The following is a 19,395-nucleotide window of genomic DNA, read 5'->3' as shown; positions in this document are numbered from 1 at the left end:
ATAAATAATTCATTGATGGAACAGTTCTGACAGCAAGATAATTTGCTCTGTGTGAGGGAAGTGCTAACACTAGCAGAATTTATACTTCCTTACTTTATGTATAAGATAAATTTTTACTCATGAACTCAGTAATCCTCTGCTAATTTGTACCAAACAACTTTTCTCAGAGGCAGAGGGACATGTCCATCCAACCTTGCTAGATGGGATATTTTTGGGTCCCTAGGGAGAAGTGAGAGGTTAAAATATTTGTCTTTTTTTTTCCCAATTGTGGTGAAATATACATAACATAAAATTTACCCTTTTAACCATTTTCAAGCGTACAGTTTGTTGGCATTAAGTAGATTCACATTGTTATGCAACTTTCACCACCATCTATTTCTAGAACTTTTTCATCTTCCCAAACTGAAACTATACTCATTAAAAACTATTAAAGACTAACTCCTCAACAATCCTCCTCCCCCACATGCCTGCCCCCTGGGGTTACCACCATTCTACTTTGGTCTCTGTGAATTTGGCTACTCTAGGTAGCTCACATAAGTGGAATCATATAATATTTGTTTTTCTGTAACTGGCTTATTTCACTTAGCATAATGTCTTCAGGGTTCATCTATGTTGTAGCATGTGTCAGAATTTCCTTTTTAAGACGGAATAACATTCCACTGTATGTCTCTACTACATTTTGTTTATCCATTCATCTGTTGATGGGCTCCTGAGTTGTTTCTACCCTATTGGCTATTGTGAGTAATGTTACTATGAACATGGGTGTACAAATATCTGTTCAAGTCTCTCTCTTCAGTTATTTTTGGTATATACTCAGAAGTGAAATTGCTGGATAATTTAATTCTGTTTAATTTTTTTGAGGAACTACCAAACGGTTTCCAACAGTGGCTGTACCGTTTTAACTCCTACCAGCAATGCTCAAGGGTTCCAGTTTCTTCAAATCCATGTCAATGATTATTACTTTCTGTTTTTGTTTGTTTGTTTGTTTTTGCAACAGCTATCCTCATGAGTATAAAATATCTCATTGTGGTTTTGATTTGCATTTCCCTGATGATTAGTGATGTTGAATATCTTTTCATGTGCTTACTGGCTATTTGTATGTCTTCTTTGGAGAAATGTCTATTCGAGTCTTTTGTCCATTTTTAAATCAGGTTGCTTGTTGTTTTGTTGTTGAGTTGTAGGAAAGCCTTGTCTCTTTTTAAACTGTGATTTTATGGCTATTTATCCTAAGGCTTGATTTCCTCATCTTTAAAATTAGAGTAATATTATTAACTACCTCAAAGTTGTTGTAAGGATTTCATTAGATAAGTGAAGTTCTTAACAAATCACTTGGCACAGAATATGTGCTCATTAAGTGGTATCTATTATTTCTTGTCATGTCACACCCAAACCACAGAGGTTGTAGGGATGGAGTTGAGATTTAAGCACACAGATCTGTCCATCTTCAGAGCCCTAACTCTTAATGATAGTTTAGCATGACGGATAGCATGTAAGTAACTTTTTCTTGATCTTGTTTATTTTTAAATACTTCCCACCACAGTGCTGGTAGGCAGTAAGTCTGCCTAGTCTATTTGTCTATTTCAGAATTATAGGAAACAATTCTGAACTGGTGATGTACTAAATAATGAGATTTTACTCTAAATTCAAAGAAAGCAATTATTGCAATTTAGCTTCCTTTTGAGATTATAGCACTATTTTGGTTCTTGGTAGATTCTAGTTTAGAAATTTTTCATCATTCTGAACAGTATTAATTCTAAAACTTGTGTATGAGAGTTTAAAAGAAAAGTTTCTGTCTTGTAATTCATTCAGTTTTAGTGTTGATAGCTCTTATACTGAGGAAAGAGAAATATAGGAAACAAAGCAACTACTACCAGATGAGTAAAGAGAGCCTGTACAAGGTGGATCCAGGCAGCTAACCAAACAATCCAAAGCCCTGTTGCCAACTCTGGCCAGAAGTGTTTTGTGTTGCCTTTGTTCTGTGTCAAGAATTGATATCCGGTCTCTAGGGAAAACTCAGGGAAGGGTATCTCAGGATGATGTGAAAACACCTGGAAACCTATTTCCAAAAGTCCAAATGTACGTGTGAAATTATTTCTTGAACACTTAATCTCAAAATGACATCAAACATCATTTGGCCTACATAATGGTATCATAAATACCTAATGAAGAAGCAGTGAATTATTGACAAGTGAAACAGAACTGTCACCAGGTGAAATGTAGACCAGAAGTGCCTTATGTGTATTTTACATGATGCACATATTTTATATGGAATGTGGGACCAGATTTCCATTTCGTAAATTACATAAAGAAGTCAAAGTCTGGGTGGGTGTTCCCCTATGACCGATGCTGCTATATTTCTTCTAGATATCTGAGACCTCCCCATGCTTAATTCTTTGAAACTTAGTCATGTGCTAAACCTGAGTTTTTCGTCTGTCAGCACAATGTCCTTATTATACACTTAAAATACATATGGTAGCCCTAAATCTATGGGGGTAAAGTTCATTAAATATGATTTTTTTTGGTAAAGTATATAGTATGCCTTGTACAATTCAGGTGTAGGAGAAAAGATTACTGCCACTTGTGAAACAAACCTGAAATGTTCTGCCTGCCTGTGAGTCTCCCAAACAGCCTTCTTTTTTTTTTTTCTTTTAATATTTATTTATTTGGCTACGTTGGGTCTTAGTTGCAGCACGCAGGCTCTTCATTGTGGCACGCAGGCTTCTCTCTAGTTGTGGTGCGTGGGCTCCAGAGTGCGTGGGCTCAGTGGTTGCAGCACGCGGGCTCAGTTGTCCTGTGGCATGTGGGATCTTAGGTCCCCAAGCAGGGATCGAACACGCGTCCCCTGCACTGGAAGGCGGATTCTTAACCACTGGACCACCAGGGAAGTCCCCAAACAGCCTTCTGAGTGTAGATCTCCAACAGGGTACAAGTGATATTTGATAGCTCATAATTTATCTTTTTAGATATTGACAACAGTGGGTATGTCAGTGACTATGAACTCCAGGACCTGTTTAAGGAAGCAAGCCTTCCTCTGCCTGGCTACAAGGTTCGCGAAATCGTGGAGAAAATTCTAGCAGTTGCTGACAACAACAAAGATGGGAAAATCAGCTTCGAAGAGTTTGTGTCAGTAAGTAATCTAAATGCTCTCCTGGATACTGATTATTTTGCTTCAAGCAGAATTTCAGTAGTCATTGCTCTCTTTGGTTAAATCTGGCTTCAGAGACCAGATAATGCACTGCTTTAAAGTGATGATGATGATGATAACAATAACAACGATAATTTCCACAGATAATTCATAAAACAAAGGAAAAAATTATTCTCAAATTGTTGGAATTGAAGTCAGGTTTAGATAATAATCTTTCATGCCCTACTAAAACTACAGTTGAATTTAAATGCTTATTGACTATCTCTGTATGCAGAATATTTTCGTATCTTAGTACTTGGTCTTGAGAAGTGGAATATTTTTTTGTAACTGAAATAGCTAAGGTATGGAAGATATACCTCCTAGAAACCGTTTGTTTCCTTGTGATTGGTTATATCTTCAGTTTTGGTAAAGCCACCGGGTGAATTTTTATGCCAACTGTGGTTTCATTATTAAACTACCTTGAGACTCAGGGAACTGAAGAAGATGCAAAATAATATATGACTCCACCAATAAAAGAAAAATAGAACTGAATATTGTGTATCAGGTATTTCAAACCTCTCAGGCTGAGAGAGATGACTGAGTTGCCATTGCCAGCTGGCGGTTGAGGAAGAGCTGTCACTACCTTCCATCAACACCACCATGACTGTGTTTTTCATATGAAAATTAATGAACTAATTTATTCACTAATATAATTGAATAAATATTTATGAACTAGAAATTGTCTGCTTTTGCATTCTTTATTCATCTGGCAAATATCTGAGCTCCTTTCTTGCCAGGAACTCAGGCACTGTGAGTAATGTGATGAACAAAAAGAGATGTAGCTCAGCTTTCATGGAGTTTACAGGTGGAGGGGAAGACGGCATCACACAGATGGATAAAAGATAACTGTGATAAATGCTGTGACAGAGCAGGACAGGTCCCTTGAAAGTTTGTAGTAGGAGGAAGTGAACTTGGTGGGGAGTTAGGGAACTCAGATTCAGGGAAATGGAAGACTGTCCCTGAAGCTGTGAAGACTGAGTTGCGATCTGAAGGAACAGATAAAAGGGGCACGTGGGGGAAATGAGTACTGTGCAAGGCAGGCAGAGGTAACAGCATGTGTAGAGCCTCTGTGCCTTTAGGGGTGGTGAATGCTCTCAAGCACTTGAAAAAAACATCAGTGTGGCTGGAGCTGAGATGCTAAGGGTTAGGAATGCGGCTAGAGAAGTGAGTCAGGTCGTCACGGTCTTGTAGGATTTTTGTTTTTATCCTAAGAGCAGTAGGAAGCCAGTGGAATAGAGTATGAATTGACATGATCAGATTTGCATTTTTTAAAACTCACTTTGTCTGCTGCATGGAGAACTGATTGAATTCAGTTTATCCGGGCTCTAGGGTAGCCAGTGACAGAGGGACTGACAGAGGGCGTTTCTCTCTACGCCTGTGTAATTTCCAACAAAGCTGACTTCTTGACTTTAACATGTATACGTTTGAGCTGTTCAGATGGGATAATATCTTTGTTAAGGCATTTTAAAATCTTCATCACGTAGCTAGTTATTCTTTAGTTTTTAGTACAAAAGATCATGGCAAGTCTAGGCGAACAGTTTCAGTGTGTACACTTTGAGTTTAATTATAGGTTGGGGTGCAAACATTTGTCCATTTTGTGTTGTTATAAAATGACACGAGAGTTATCTGTCTACACAAGCAATAAGTGCAAGAACAACTGATTAGTATTTATTTCGATGTCATTCCGAATAAATAACTATCCTTTACGTTGCACGGATTTTAATGGTTATTTAATCAAGAGTCAATTTTACTTCTCTCCCATTCCAGCTAATGCAAGAGTTAAAAAGCAAAGACATCAGCAAAACATTCAGAAAAATAATTAACAAGAGAGAAGGGATTACTGCTATTGGAGGAACTTCATCCATTTCCAGTGAGGGCACACAGCATTCTTATTCAGGTAACCGACCGCCTGCTCCAAATTTAATCTTTCAGTCATTGGTTCATTCAACAAGTCCTGTATGTCATCAAATCTAAGATGCCATTTACTGTAATTCGCACCATTGTTTTATGTGTCCTTGAGGGAAAACGAGACTAAATTATAAAGTGCCATCAGATTTGAAATGTGTCATAATTTCAGAGGCGTCAGAATGCAAAATCCTAGAATTTATGGTAAGTAACAATAAATGAGTTTTTACTATGTGTCAGGAACAGTGGATAACAGAATTAGAAACAGCAAAGTAGAAGTTATTTATATTTCAGCACTGAATGTGTTTAATCATGACCTTGGAATGGATTTTTCATCCTGACCCGTGAGATGAGTTTACTTTAGACCTATTTTAGGGATGGTGGAGAGGTTTATTGCGAGGACTTTCCATTTTGGGGAACTGAGATTCCTGATTCATCTTTTATCAAGCAACCAAATGACTGGTAGAGCACAGCACCTGATTTGCTTGATCTGATAGGATCACTGGATTGTTGCCCAGTGGGAAATCCAGAGTCGCATTAACTCCTAAGAGGAGATGGCTTGTCCCATGCTAAGCTTGCTTCTCAGGATCAAGATCCCTAAAAACCTTTGGCCAAGTTCCTTTTGTTCATGTTAACATAATTAGAACTATGCTTTTAAAATTTTTGATAAAAAACTCACTTTAACTTTCCCCCCTCTTTCTTCTTTTGAGATCTGAATTTGTTAATTATCCTCTTGGTTCTCTTCCTTTCTAAATGGATTTTCCTCTAACAGTATACTCACACTTCTCCTACGCATTGTATATATTTTCCTAACTTTTTCCCACCAGGGAAGTGTAGTGGGGAAGGCAGTGGTCTATAACTCCATTTCTTGAAAGGTACTTACTCCTTAACTCTATTTCTGCCTGTCCATTCTAATGAAATGGCTTCTCCATTTAAAAAAAAAACAAAACTTTTTATTAAGGTATCGTATGCATTTAGCAAAGTACTGTGATCTTACATATACAGCTCAATGAGTTTTCACATGTGTATACATCATGTAGCTGCATTCATGCAACTGCCAACCAGATCAAAACACAACATTTCTATCACCTGAGTGTCTCCCTCTTGCCTCTAACAGTAACTGTTCACTTTCTGATGTCTATCACCGTAGATTATTTTTTTAGCTTGTTTATTGAGGTACAAGATGCACAGAGTAAAGTGCATACAGTGCCCTATTCTTAAGTATAATGGGAGGATTTTTTTAACCTATGAATACACCCATGTAACCATTATTTAGAACCAGATACAGAACATTTAATGGCTTTTAAAAAAAGAACAGCTTGGGCTTCCCTGGTGGCGCAGTGGTTGGGAGTCCGCCTGACGATGCAGGTGACGCGGGTTTGTGCCCCAGCCCTGGAAGATCCCACATGCCGCAGAGTGGGTGGGCCCGTGAGTCATGGCCACTGAGCCTGTGCGTCCGGAGTCGGTGCTCCGCAACAGGAGAGGCCACAGCAGTGAGAGGCCCGAGAACCGCAAAAAAAAAAAAAAAAAAAAGAACAGCTTTATTTGAGATATAATTGAGATACCATAAATTCATCCTTTGAAAGTATAGTTCAGTAGTTTTTAATATATTCAGAGTTGTACAGTCATTAGCACCCTGTCATTTTAGAACACTTTCATTACTCCATAGAGAAACCCCATGCTCATTAGCAGCCACTCCCCATTTCCCCCTCCCCCCAGGCTCTGGCAACCATTAATCTACTTTTTATTTGTACAGATTTGCCTATTCTGGAAATTTCATGTAAATGAAATTATACAGTAGTGGCCTTTCACTTGACGGGCTTCTTCCCTGACATAATATTTTCAAGTATCATTCATGTTGTGGCATGTATCGTACTTCATTCTTTTTTATTGCTGAATAATTTCTGTTCTATGGCTAATATCACGTTTTGTTTATCCTTTCATCAGCTGATAGATTTTTGGGTTGTTTCCACTTTTTGGTTATTATGAATAATTCTGTATGAACACTAGTGTACACATTTTTTGTGTGGACATATGCTTTGAATTCTCTTAGGTATATACCTAGGAGTGGTCTTTTGGTAACTCTGTGTTTAACATTTTAAAGAACTGCCAAACTGTTTTCCAAAGTGGCCACACATTTACATTCCCACGAGCAAGGTATGAAAGTTCCAATTCCTCCACATTCTCGTCGACACTTGTTATTGTCTATTTTGTTTATTACAGCCATCCAGTAGTTGGGAAGTGGTGTCTCATTCCTGGTTCCTATACCTGGAACACATTTCCTTTCCCTGACCATCTACACCTATTAAATATCTATCTTTCAAATAGTACCTTCTCCATAAAGCCTTTTCTTGATCAACCTAATGAGAAATGATTCTTTCCTTAAATTCCCTGAAACATTACTTGTATCACTCTTGTGGTATGTTCATTTCCCTTTAGTTGCATTTCTTCGTATATCTGTTTTATCTTATCACTACCCTAAAAATTCCTTGATGAGAGGTACAGTATCTTAGTGATCTTTAAATCCCTAGATTCTAAGTCCCTAAGCAGGTATGTATAGTGAGGTAAGAAGATAAGAAGGCAGATAATGATACCTACAGAAGTAAATGTTTGTGTCTTTATTGACTGTGTGTGTGTGTTGGATTGAATTTGGGGGTATCTACCAAATATGCCCTTAGGAAAATTACCTAGTTCTAGGAATTGGGGCAATAAAGAGAAAGGCCAGCTACCCTGTGATGGAAATGATTTTCCTTTAAGTTTTATATTGTTAAATCATTTTTATATTTACATAATAATAATGAGACAGTAGACCATTTTTCCTTTAAGTTCCTTCCTATTTTCCCCACTGCATAGCCCAACAATTTTTTCTGCCTAAAGATCACTGTTTTTATGCTGGAAGCCATGGATTGAGAAGTTGAGGATAAAGATGGCTGAGAGTAGGACTGGTATCTAGATGTGTCAGTTTTCTTTTCTTTTCTTTTTTTTACTTTTTATTATTATTATTATTATTTTTTTTTTTTTTGCGGTACGCGGGCCTCTCACTGTTGTGGCCTCTCCGGCTGCGGAGCACAGGCTCCGGACGCGCAAGCTCAGCCGCTCCACGGCATGTGGGATCTTCCCGGACTGGGACACGAACCCGCGTCCGCTGCATCTGCAGACGGACTCTCAACCACTGCGCCACCAGGGAAGCCCCTTTTTATTATTTTTAAAATAAATTTATTTATTTATTTTTGGCTGTGTTGGGTCTTCATTTCTTATAATAGAAATTCTACAGAAATGGAGCTATTTTATTCATTCAAATAACTTTTCTTTTTTGAAATTTATTTTTATAATGGGGTTTAGCTGATTTTCACTGCTATGTTTATGCCGCTCTACACACACTTGATTCTCTTGCGGAGACATACCAACACATAGGTTTTAAGATTCTTACTAGTCTGATATATTCCTCTGCGGTGAATAGGGGGTGTTGAGTCCAGTTCATTGAGCAAGGAGTAGGTCTTGTCTATTACATATTTGATTTATGGAACGGTATCTGTGCTAATTTCAAGCTCTGGTTTTATGCATCACCCCACCTCACCTTTCCCCTTGAGCAGGCATAAGTGTGTTTTCTAAATGTGAGACTCTGTTCTGTTTTGTAATTCAGTTCATTGTAGCCATGTTTACATTCCCTCTATAAGTGATATCTCATGATAAGTTTCTTTTTCTGTGTGGCTTATTTCACTTAGAATCATCATACCTAAATCCACTCATGCTGCTACTGGCCTTATGACATTGATTTCATGGCTGAGTGATATTCCATTGTACATAAGTACCACAACTTCTTTATCCATTTTTCTCTTTCATGGGATATTTAAGGTGCACCGAAGTCGAGGTTCTTGTAAACAGAGCAGCCCTAAACTTTGGGGTGGCTGTGTCTTGTTGATTTTTATTTTTCTCAAGATATACGCCCATGAGTGGAAGTGCCCTATGCTCTCTAGCTCTGTTTTTTAGATGTTTTAGGAAACACCATACACTTCTCCAGAGTGGCTGTTTGCAATTTACATCCCACCCATCAGAGTAACAAGGCTCCCTGTTCTCCATGGCCTGTCCTGCCTTTCTGGTTTTTACACTTTTTTCGGATGGCCCTTTTTAAATTTTTTTTTTTACATCTTTATTGGAGTATAATTGCTTTACAATGGTGTGTTAGTTTCTGCTTTATAACAAAGTGAATCAGTTATACATATACATATGTTCCCATATCTCTGCCCTCTTGCGTCTCCCTCTCTCCCATCCTCCCTATCCCACCCCTCTAGGTGGTCACAAAGCACCGAGCTGATCTCCCTGTGCTATGCAGCTGCTTCCCACTAGCTATCTACCTTACGTTTGGTAGTGTATATATGTCCGTGCCTCTCTCTCGCTTTGCATTCAAATAACTCTTGATTAAAACTAGTATTTCTGTTGTAAGTTCCAAATCACAACTCTATGAAAGTTTTTTGGGGGGCAGGTGGAATTTATTGATGTGGTTATTTGTTTCTTGTATTTCCCCCCCTGGCATATATGAGTGTGTGTGTGTGTGTGTGTGTGTGTGTGTGTGTAATCTGACCGCTGGTGTTTGGTTCCTGATCCACTAGCTCTCAGAAGGAATATATATTTGGAAAGATTTTAGAATCAAACCGAATATTTATTGTGCTAACTTAAGGTATATGACTTACTCTTCCCTGATATATCAGATGAAAAAAGTGGAATGAATTCCCCTTTTTCTTTAAACCTACGCCCTCTTAAACCCTTTATTGTTTCAGTAAGGTTTTAAAAATAGGCATTTATTATTTTTGAACAGAAATTTAAAATTATATTTTTGCGGTGCAATTAATTTTGTGAAATGAGGTATGCCAGCTAAGATTTTCTGTTTTCAGAGGAAGAAAAAGTGGCTTTTGTTAACTGGATAAACAAAGCCCTGGAGAATGACGCTGACTGTAAGCATCTCATACCTATGAATCCCAATGATGGCAGTCTTTTCAAATCACTTGCGGATGGCATCCTTCTTTGGTGAGTTGAGCATTGCGTTAAGGGAGCTATGTTCTTACTGTCCACTGAAGAGCATTCAGTGAAAACTACAATTCAGTGAATCCATTGTCTTTTGAAATTAGTCAACAAGTAGCTACATTAGTCTTGAAATTTTTATATTTTATATATATTATATAGAAAATCAGGTACTATATATTTTCCAACATTTTCTTTCAAATGCAATCTCTTATTTGGGATCTTTTTCATGTTTCCTTAACGATGCCAGGAAACTTTTGAGTTACTCCTCTGATGCATTTAATAATGTTCACAGGGTTTCTTTCTTCTCTTTTTTTTTTTTGGCCGTGCCACGCAGCTTGCAGGATCTTAGTTCCCCGACCAGGGATTGAACCTGGTCCTGCTGGCAGTGAAAGCGTGGAGTCCTAACCACTGGACTGCCAGGGAATTCCCCATTGTTTCTTTCTTCACTTCTCAGTGTGGGGCTGTTGATCATTGACTGGGACAGGAACATGAGGAAATATAATAGAACCAAATATCTCATTTGTGCTTAAATCAGGTTAACATTTTAATTAAATCTTGTCATATCCATGGCTCTTTGCAATCTATTTCTGCTCACTAGATTGTAAACTCTCTAAGGGCATGTCTTTGTCCTTGTTGTGTGTACTAAAGTCCCAGCATACTTCTTTGAACAAAGCAGATATCTCTTATTTTTGTAAGTTTATAAAAAAACAGAAGACTTTCAAAGAAGAACCACAAATATTCTTGGCACCCATAAATAGCTATTATTGCTATTCTGGCACATTTCCTCAGTCTTTTTTCTGTGTTTTTTTAGTTAAAAATAAAGAACTATCCATGAGTACAGGATATTAGTTTTTAGGACATTACATATAACAATATACCTTGAATTCTACCTACAAGTCTGATCTGTTCCTCTGACCTTCAGAGGAAATTCCTATTATGAATTGAATGGGTATTTTCTTACCTTTATTAAAATACAGAGATAAAATTTATATTAGTTTCTTTTAAAAGGTTTGAATTACTGAAATTTCAGACCAAGTCTCTGGCTCTTCATCTTTCTGCAACAACAGTAATTTTAACGCTGTTCATATCACTTTATGAAATTAGCCTTCTTGAGGATTTTTTTATTCAACATTTCAGGCTGCTGAATGTTGATGATCATTAAAGGAAATAAAGGCAAGATTCACATAAAGAAAATGCAAGAGTGTTTGAAAACAGTTAGAAGGAAATGCTAAGATTACAATTGCAGTGAATGATGAATGTGTTTTAGGTTAGGGAATATTTCTTAGATTTTTAAAATTAAGTCCCTGACATGAATTATAGTATAATTTTCAAAGAAAGGGATGGTTACTTTTCAAAATTTAACTTTATTGTCTACTTGCAAAAATAAACTGAAAACATTTCTGGGAGTCTTAAACTAAATTATTCCCATTTTCTCTTTAGTAAAATGATCAACTTATCTGAACCAGATACAATTGATGAAAGAGCCATTAATAAGAAGAAGCTCACCCCTTTCACTATTTCTGTAAGTATTTGTCCTTTGCTAGTAATCATGTTACTGTAAGGATCATGGATCCCTTATTAATGGATCTTCAGGCCCAGGCAAATCCTTTGATTTAACATAATTTTGGTTTCCTAGTAAAAACTAGGTTTTTACTAAGTAAAAATTCAGCTGCATTTTTTAATGAAGAAATTAAGATTCAAAGTACGTTGGGTGAAATTTAAAGTAGTGTCCAGATTATGTTACTCAACTATTGTAGTTACTGAGTTATTTTTATTAATGAATATTCGCTTGATGCCAGTGCTTTTGTTGGTTGATTGAGATAAGAATACTCCATAGTTTTACCACATGTTTTACCATTTCACAAAATTTTCGCTATTCTTTCTGTACTAGATTGTTCTGTAGTCAGCTTCTCCATTCAGATCTTGTTAAAGTCCGGGAATTTATAGTCACCACACTTTTCCCCTCAAAATCTCTAGATCAATAGGGGAATATCAGTATCTACTAAGTACATACTAGGTACCAGTCACTGTTCTGAACACACCACATGAATTATCCCTTTGACTTCTCCCAGCAGCCTTAAAGTAAGGTGGATGCTGTGATTTTACAGATGAGGAAACCGAGGCACTGAGAGGTTGCACAGTGGCCGACGCAGGATCTGGTCCCAGTAGTCTAGTTCCAGAGCCCATCCTTTTAATCACCAAGCTATACTGCCACTCTCATGTGGTGGTAGTAATAAGCAACTAAGTTAATGTGCTAATCACAGCTGTAGCTATTAAAAGTGAGCTACTGCTAGGCTGTTTCCTTTATTTCTATTGGCAGGTATAATTCTTGATTTTGCTAAGGTTGTTAAGGCTCTTCTATAAGGAAGCTATGACCTTGGAGTAGTGATATGTGGTTAGTCTCAGACTATCCAAGGGGTCCTCCCATTTCCCGTTATTCTTGAGTAGTACAGAATTTGCTGTTGACTAACATGGCTTTCTTGACCCCCATTTTCCAATAATGTTACATATTCCTAGCAGAAACTACCGTTCTTGAAGAAGCCCCTTTCTGACTGCAATTGCCAGAAGTTTATTCTCCTTCATATCTTGTGTCAGGATGTTTCCTCTAATATCTATCATTGTTGAAAATATACATCTTATTTTTAGAATGCATGTGTCACACAATTTTTTATGGCCCTGAATCTGAAATGCAACATTTCTTACTATTGTATAAATTAATTGTACGGTTTTACTTTTAATACTTATATGCAGTGCATTGGAGAAAATGAAGAAAAATATTCTGTAACTATTTTTGCAATACTATAGGATGGGTCTGAGGGGCTAAGTTTTTTATACTTCTGTTTTTAGAGATAGCATTCTTCCAATATGAGTAGGGATAATAGTCGAGGTCTCTAAGATGCTTGAAAAAGTGTACTAATGTAGAATGAGAAAAGATAGCCCTCTGGGAAGGGGCAAAGTGTTACTGTGGTTATTAAATCTGTTTTGTTTATTCAGTAATTTTAGAGCTCTGGGAATAGATCTGCTAGACAGCTACCCGTTTCCCATGAAACTTTATCTCGAAGAAGCCTAATTCATTTGTAAAAGATTGTGATAATATAGTTTTTCGCCTCATGATGATAGGTTGGTAAAGTATCATGATGTATGAAAGAAGAGAAATATAAAAGGATGAAAATGACATATAATAACTATGAAAGCAAGGGAAAGAGATCAGGTAGCTAAGAGCAGGACTCATTTATGATCTTGGATACTTGGTCATCTCTCTTTCTACCCAATGTGTTGCTGAGCTGCATTCTTTTGATTGTTTGTCATTATTGAAAGAAAAATAATTATATGAGTAAGAGTCAAACAGATGGCAATGATTTAGGGACCTAAAAGTCAGGAAACTAACACAAGAGTAGGTATAGGAGATTGAATCTGTTCCTTATAAATGTAAAAAATCCATTGCAATTGATATACTCACATATATACCGGGTGTGTATGTATATACTTTACACTTACATATGTTTACAAATGTACACACACATATATGACCTTAATTTCAATTACACTTTAAGTAGGGAAAACATAAAGCTCATTTGGACATTACAAATGCAGTGAAAGTGATGGTATGTAAAATAAGGATGAAATCTGAATAACAAAGAATGCCTTTGTCCTTACCCGATAAGTGTTTAGCACAGCCCTCTAAAAAAAATCATTAACAAAGTGGACTCATCTGGAATTGAAGCTTTATTGGAAACGAAAATTTGCAAAGTGGTATGAATTAAAAGAAAGAAAACTTGCAATCCCTATTTGAGACTGTTAGTAAAGAGTTGGATAGTTAATCAAAATAGAAGGGACATGAGAAACCATCTCACACAGCAGTGTAAATTTTTCTGCCTGGTAAAGTGGGCTCTATCTTAGACACAGACAATTCACTGATGCACAAAAAAGATGGGAGAGAATGGATGGCTTTCCAAGATAAACTGCCATGTTTGCTTGATTGTTTTGTTAGTATCTCTGTAAGGTAAGATATCCTATTTTACAGATTAGGACACTGAAACACAAGGAGGAACAACCTCTCTTATGTCTCCGTTGTTGAAGGTTCTCCATTGTTCTCGCCTATCCCCCCCAAAACACGTCTTCAGGAAGGAAGGTTGAGCACTCAGGGCAGTTGTCCATGTTAGGACTTGGAGAGCAACCTCTGTATGGGGTTCTCCTGTTACTTCTTGTTCTTTAGAATCGGCTCTAGACAATAGTGGTCATCCCATTCCCTCATTTCCAGTAGGGCAATAATGTATTTACCAATTAGAAACTACCATTTATTTGAGGAAGCACATTTTAGCTCCTTATTTTCAATCCATTTTTAGCCAATTACTCAGAAGTCATTTACTATACTTGTAAAGCCAACATTTTTGAATAAAATTAACATCGAAAGCTGGTTCTCCATATATCACCAACATAACCTGTTAAGACAAAGCTGAGTTTTACTGCTTACAGCAGTAAGAGAAAACACCACCTGCAAATCTGTGGCAGTGTCTTCAAGCTGAGGTTAGAACTGACGATTTGGAGTTGTGGTTTAAGGTGGGTCTTTCACTGTGGGAGAGGGAAAGAGAGGAGACTAATGACTGGGTAAGGATGATGATGCAACTGATGCAACAGTCAGAACTGGTGGAAATTGCAAGGGGAGGATTTCAAGGTGAGGGTGTCAAAGAATCTTTTAGAGTATTAACTGTCCATTGATACTTTCCACTGAGGAGTTGATAGGTCTTGCAAGTAGTGGCTGCAATGAACAATCAAATATTTTGCCTTCTTCTCCTGGAAGAATAAAGTCATGCCAGTGAAGACAGAGGAATAAGTGCAAAGTCACATTAAGGTGTGGTTTCCTTGTCACTGTCCAGGCTGAGAAAAGCAGTGGAAGGTTTTGGTTCTCACTAGTTATTACAGTCAATTTGGTGAAATTACATATTTCTTCTGGCCACAGTACCACGCTGTCAATGTAATGGGTCATTGCACGATTAACACTATTACTGGAAAAATTTTCAGTCCAGTTCTTTCCCCAGCTAATGCATTCTGGGGAATCACAACCGGAGCAAACATTCTTTATGCTCTTGGAAATGAAGAGAGAAACATATTACTGGTCTAGCGTAAATTGACAGAGGCTGTCTCTTGAAAGTTATATTGATTTGATTTAAGGTAATTAAACATATCTGAAGGTAGGAAAATCTTCTGAATATCTAGAAAATACTTGAAATTTACTGAAAATATTTTCACAATTATCATGTTTATTTAGGTTGTAAATATATTGAAGGATTCTCTGGTTCTGCCTTCTTTTGGGAGAACTGCATTTAAATGAATATTGCTTAATACCACTACGAAAATAATTTAATTCCAAATGCTTACTTCAGTTACCCTTGACTAAACCCCAAGAGATACAGCCACTACTTGGAGCCCAGCAAGCTAAATTGCTTCAGCATACTGTAAGAGGAAGCCATTGAAATAATCACTCTGCTTTGTAAACCTTTGTGTAACTTCTGGCTAGTAAACATAAAAATTTAAACAAACTGTGGGAGCAGGGGCCCCACCCAAACGTGGACTGTAGAAATAAAAGAGGAAAAGACAATCTCTACCTTTTCCCCAAAGCAAATCAAACACAATTAACAACAAATCCGCTAGCTCTTAAAGTTACCTCCTCTTATCTTTGGTGACTTAAAAGTCTGACTGTATCGATTATTTATCACCATTAAATGGCCAAAAAAATTAGGCCTAGTAGCAAACAGGCCACCGTGCCTTTCCAAAAGGTGAAAAGTTGATCGGAAAAATGTCATCGGTACATAGTATGCGTTTGTTATTTAGGGAAGAAATTTGAGGAGGAGGGAATAAAAAAAAAAAAGTTAAAAGCCAAGGTAACTGTAAATTTTTCTAATTCAGTGTCTTTTCCAATTTGCTGCCTTGTGTTGTCCCAAACTGTTTTTTTGTTGTTTGGTGGCTCTTTTTTTGTACATTTGTGTTTCTGATCACTGGTATAGCATTGACAGATGACAGCTAAAGCAAAAATTAATTAATATTATTAAATATTGCCCTCAATTAAGCTTTTAGATTAAAATTAATGGCATGTTTGGATAAAAAAACTTTGAGTTACCCTTTTTTAGGTTTATTTGAAAATAATTTCAAACGTAGAGAAAGTTGCAAAACTAAAAACTATACAAAAACACTCATACATCCTTTACCAGGGTTCACCTGTTGTTAGTGGTTTATTGCACTTTAATATTTGTGCTCTCTCCCTCGTGTGTGTGCGTGTGTACACAACCTTTTTTCCTGGACCACTTGAGGATAAGTTACATACCTTATCACTCTTTACCAGTGAATTCCTTAGCATATATTTACTCAGAACAAGGATTTTCTCTTATATTACCACAGTATAGTTATCAAGTTTATAAATTTGTATATTGAGAGGCACAAGATATCTGCATGTCTCTTATAGTTGATGTTAGTTTTTATCATCAGGTTAAGATGTTACCCAGTTTCTCCACTGTATAATTACTGTTTCCTTTTCTTTTTCTCCCTTGCAACTAATAAGCAGTCCATGAGGAAACACTTGAAGGCCATGCAGATATCCTGCTCCATAACAGAATTTTCCCCTAGATTTTAGATTCCCTAGATTGATGATTCTTTCCTAACAGGGTCTTTACCATGATGGTTGCAAAATTATGTTTTTTTTTTCAACTCCAGCACTTCCTCCACATTTACTAGTCTTTTATTTTTTTATTTTTGTTTTGCGGTACGCAGGCCTCTCACTGCCGTGGCCTCTCCCGTTGCGGAGCACAGGCTCTGGACGCGCAGGCTCAGCGGCCATGGCCCACGGGCCCAGCCGCTCCGCGGCATGTGGGATCCTTCCGGACCGGGACACGAAACCGTGTCCCCTGCATCGGCAGGCGGACTCCCAACCACTGTGCCAACAGGGAAGCCCTAGTCTTTTATTATTTGGCATTCTTCTGTAACCCAGAGACCTCTCTTCTCTCTCTCTGTCATTGATAGGACTCAGGAATTCCTACTTTTTCCAGTGGCTTAATTCATTACTGTGCTTGATTATTTTGGTGCTTAACTTGTCCCAGATTTGTCATAGAGAGCACCTTCAAGATGGCTCTGGGCCATTTTTCCTTTTTTTTCTATTGTTGTAAAATACACATAACATAAAATTGACCACTTTAACCATTTTTAAGTGTACAGTTCTGTGGCATTAAATACATTCACATTGCTATGGATTCATCAATACCATTCTTCTCCAAAACTCTTCTCATCCTCCCAAACTGAAACTCTATACCCATTAAATAATAGCTCCCTGGGACTTCCCTGGTGGCGCAGTGGTTAAGAATCCGCCTGCCAACGCAGGGGACACGGGTTCAAGCCCTGGTCTGGGAAGATCCCACATGCTGCGGAGCAACTAAGCCTGTGTGCCACAACTACTGAGTCTGCGCTCTGGAGCCTGTGAGCCACAACTACTGAAGCCTGCGAGCCACAACTACTGAGCCCATGTGCCACAACTACTGAAGCCCGTGCGCCTAGAGTCCGTGCTCCGCAACAAGAGAGGCCACCGCAATGAGAAGCCCATGCACCGCAAAGAAGAGTAGCCCCCGCTCACCTCAGCTAAAGAAATCCCACGTGCAGTAACGAATACCCAATGCAGCCAAAAATGAATGAATGAATGAATGAATGAATGAATTATTTTTTAAAAAAGCTCCCCATTGTCCACTCCCCCATCCCCTGACTATCACCATTCCACTTTCTGTCTCTATGAATTTGGCTACTCTGGGTACCTCATATAAATGGAATCATACAATAGTTCTTTTTTATGGCCAGCTTATTTCACTTAGCATAATGTCTTCAGGATTCATCCATGTTGCAGCCTGTGCAGAATTCCCTTCCTTTCTAAAGCTGAATAATATTCTATTGTATGCCTATACTGTATTTTACTTATCTGTTTATCTGTGGCTGGACACTTGGGTTGTTTCCACCTTTTGGCTTTTGTGAATAATGCTGCTACACACATGGGAATACAAATAATCTCTTTGAGTCCTAGCTTGCTTTTTTTTGAGTAAATATCCAGAAGTGGATTTGCTAAACTATATGGTACTTCTGTGTTTAATTTTTTGAAGAATAGCCATACTGTTTTCCACAGAAACTGCACCATTTTACATTCCCACTAGCAATGCACAGGGTTCCAATTTATCTACATCCTCTCCAACACTTGTTATTTTATTTTGTTTTTTCTTTTTTTAATAATAGACATCCTGATGGGTGTGAAGTGGTACCTCACTGTGGTTCGGTTGACGTTTCCCTGATGATTAGTCATGTTGATCTGCTTTTCACGTGCTTACTGTTCATCTGATATCTTCTTTGGAGAAATGTCTGTTCATGTCGTCTGCCCATATTTTAATCAGGTTGTTTTATTGTTGTTGAGTTGTAGGAGTTCTTTCTCTCATCATAATTAGAGCTCATACTCTAATTGGGGGTGATATAAAAATAAATATATAACTATATAACATGTCGGAGAATGATACAGAGTAAAATAGAGAATGATGAGTGCGAGCAAAGGCTGTGGTGATGCTTGCTATCTTGTGTAGGACAATTGGAGAAAGCCATTAGGTGCATTTGAGCAGTGTAAAGGAATTGGGGATATTTGAGGAAAGTGTGTTCCAGGCAGAGGGAATAGCAAGTTCAAAGGCCCTATAGAGCTGGAACAGAGTGAGTGAGAGGAGATAGTGGGAATGATGGGGAACATTTGTAGGGTTTTAAAGCTAGGGAATGCCATCGGGTTCATATTTTAATAAGGTTACCAACAGCAGGGTACTATGGAAGGTGGGTTTTAGAGAGTAAGTCTGAGCATGGGTGTTAGGAAGGAATTAAGAAACTTGAAGAAAGGTACTGGCAGTTTCCAGAGGTATTTAGAAGGTGGAATTGACAGAAATTGGTCACAGGATGTTAGAGGCAAGAAGAACAAGGATTCTGCTCAGGTTTCTGACTTAGGAAGAAAGAAGCAAGAATGAAGGTTGGTCCTGTCAACCAAGACAGGAAATAAAGGAAAAGCCAGTTTTGACAGAGGATTAGAGGAAGACTAGGGAAGCATGGCCAGATAATTGCTTCAATTATGGACATGCTGAGTTTGAGATACTTGTGAAACATCCAGGTAGACATAACCAAATATGTATACAGGTGTAGAGCTTAGAGTGGGTGCTGGGAGGAAGTGTGGCCTGGAGATATGGCTTTGAAAGTCATTGGTATATAGAGGTGATATAAGTACTCCTTAT

General features: G+C 37.8%; 1 protein-coding gene across 2 annotated transcripts in view; it reads left to right on the top strand.

The window, feature by feature from the left end:
- PLS1 (plastin 1) overlaps positions 1–19,395 on the top strand; it is a 117,833-nt gene that overhangs the window by 68,516 nt on the left and 29,922 nt on the right. For both annotated transcript variants that reach the window (XM_082840234.1, XM_082840233.1), the window contains exons 3-6: positions 2,964–3,127; positions 4,952–5,081; positions 9,982–10,114; positions 11,552–11,633. In XM_082840234.1, coding sequence (XP_082696360.1) covers positions 2,964–3,127; positions 4,952–5,081; positions 9,982–10,114; positions 11,552–11,633 — 509 coding nt within the window. The remainder of the gene's footprint in view (positions 1–2,963; positions 3,128–4,951; positions 5,082–9,981; positions 10,115–11,551; positions 11,634–19,395) is intronic.

The sequence above is a fragment of the Leucopleurus acutus genome (assembly GCF_964270905.1).
Source record: "Leucopleurus acutus genome assembly, chromosome: 5".
NCBI lineage: Eukaryota > Metazoa > Chordata > Mammalia > Artiodactyla > Delphinidae > Leucopleurus > Leucopleurus acutus.
This window is presented reverse-complemented; position numbering and strand designations above follow the sequence as displayed.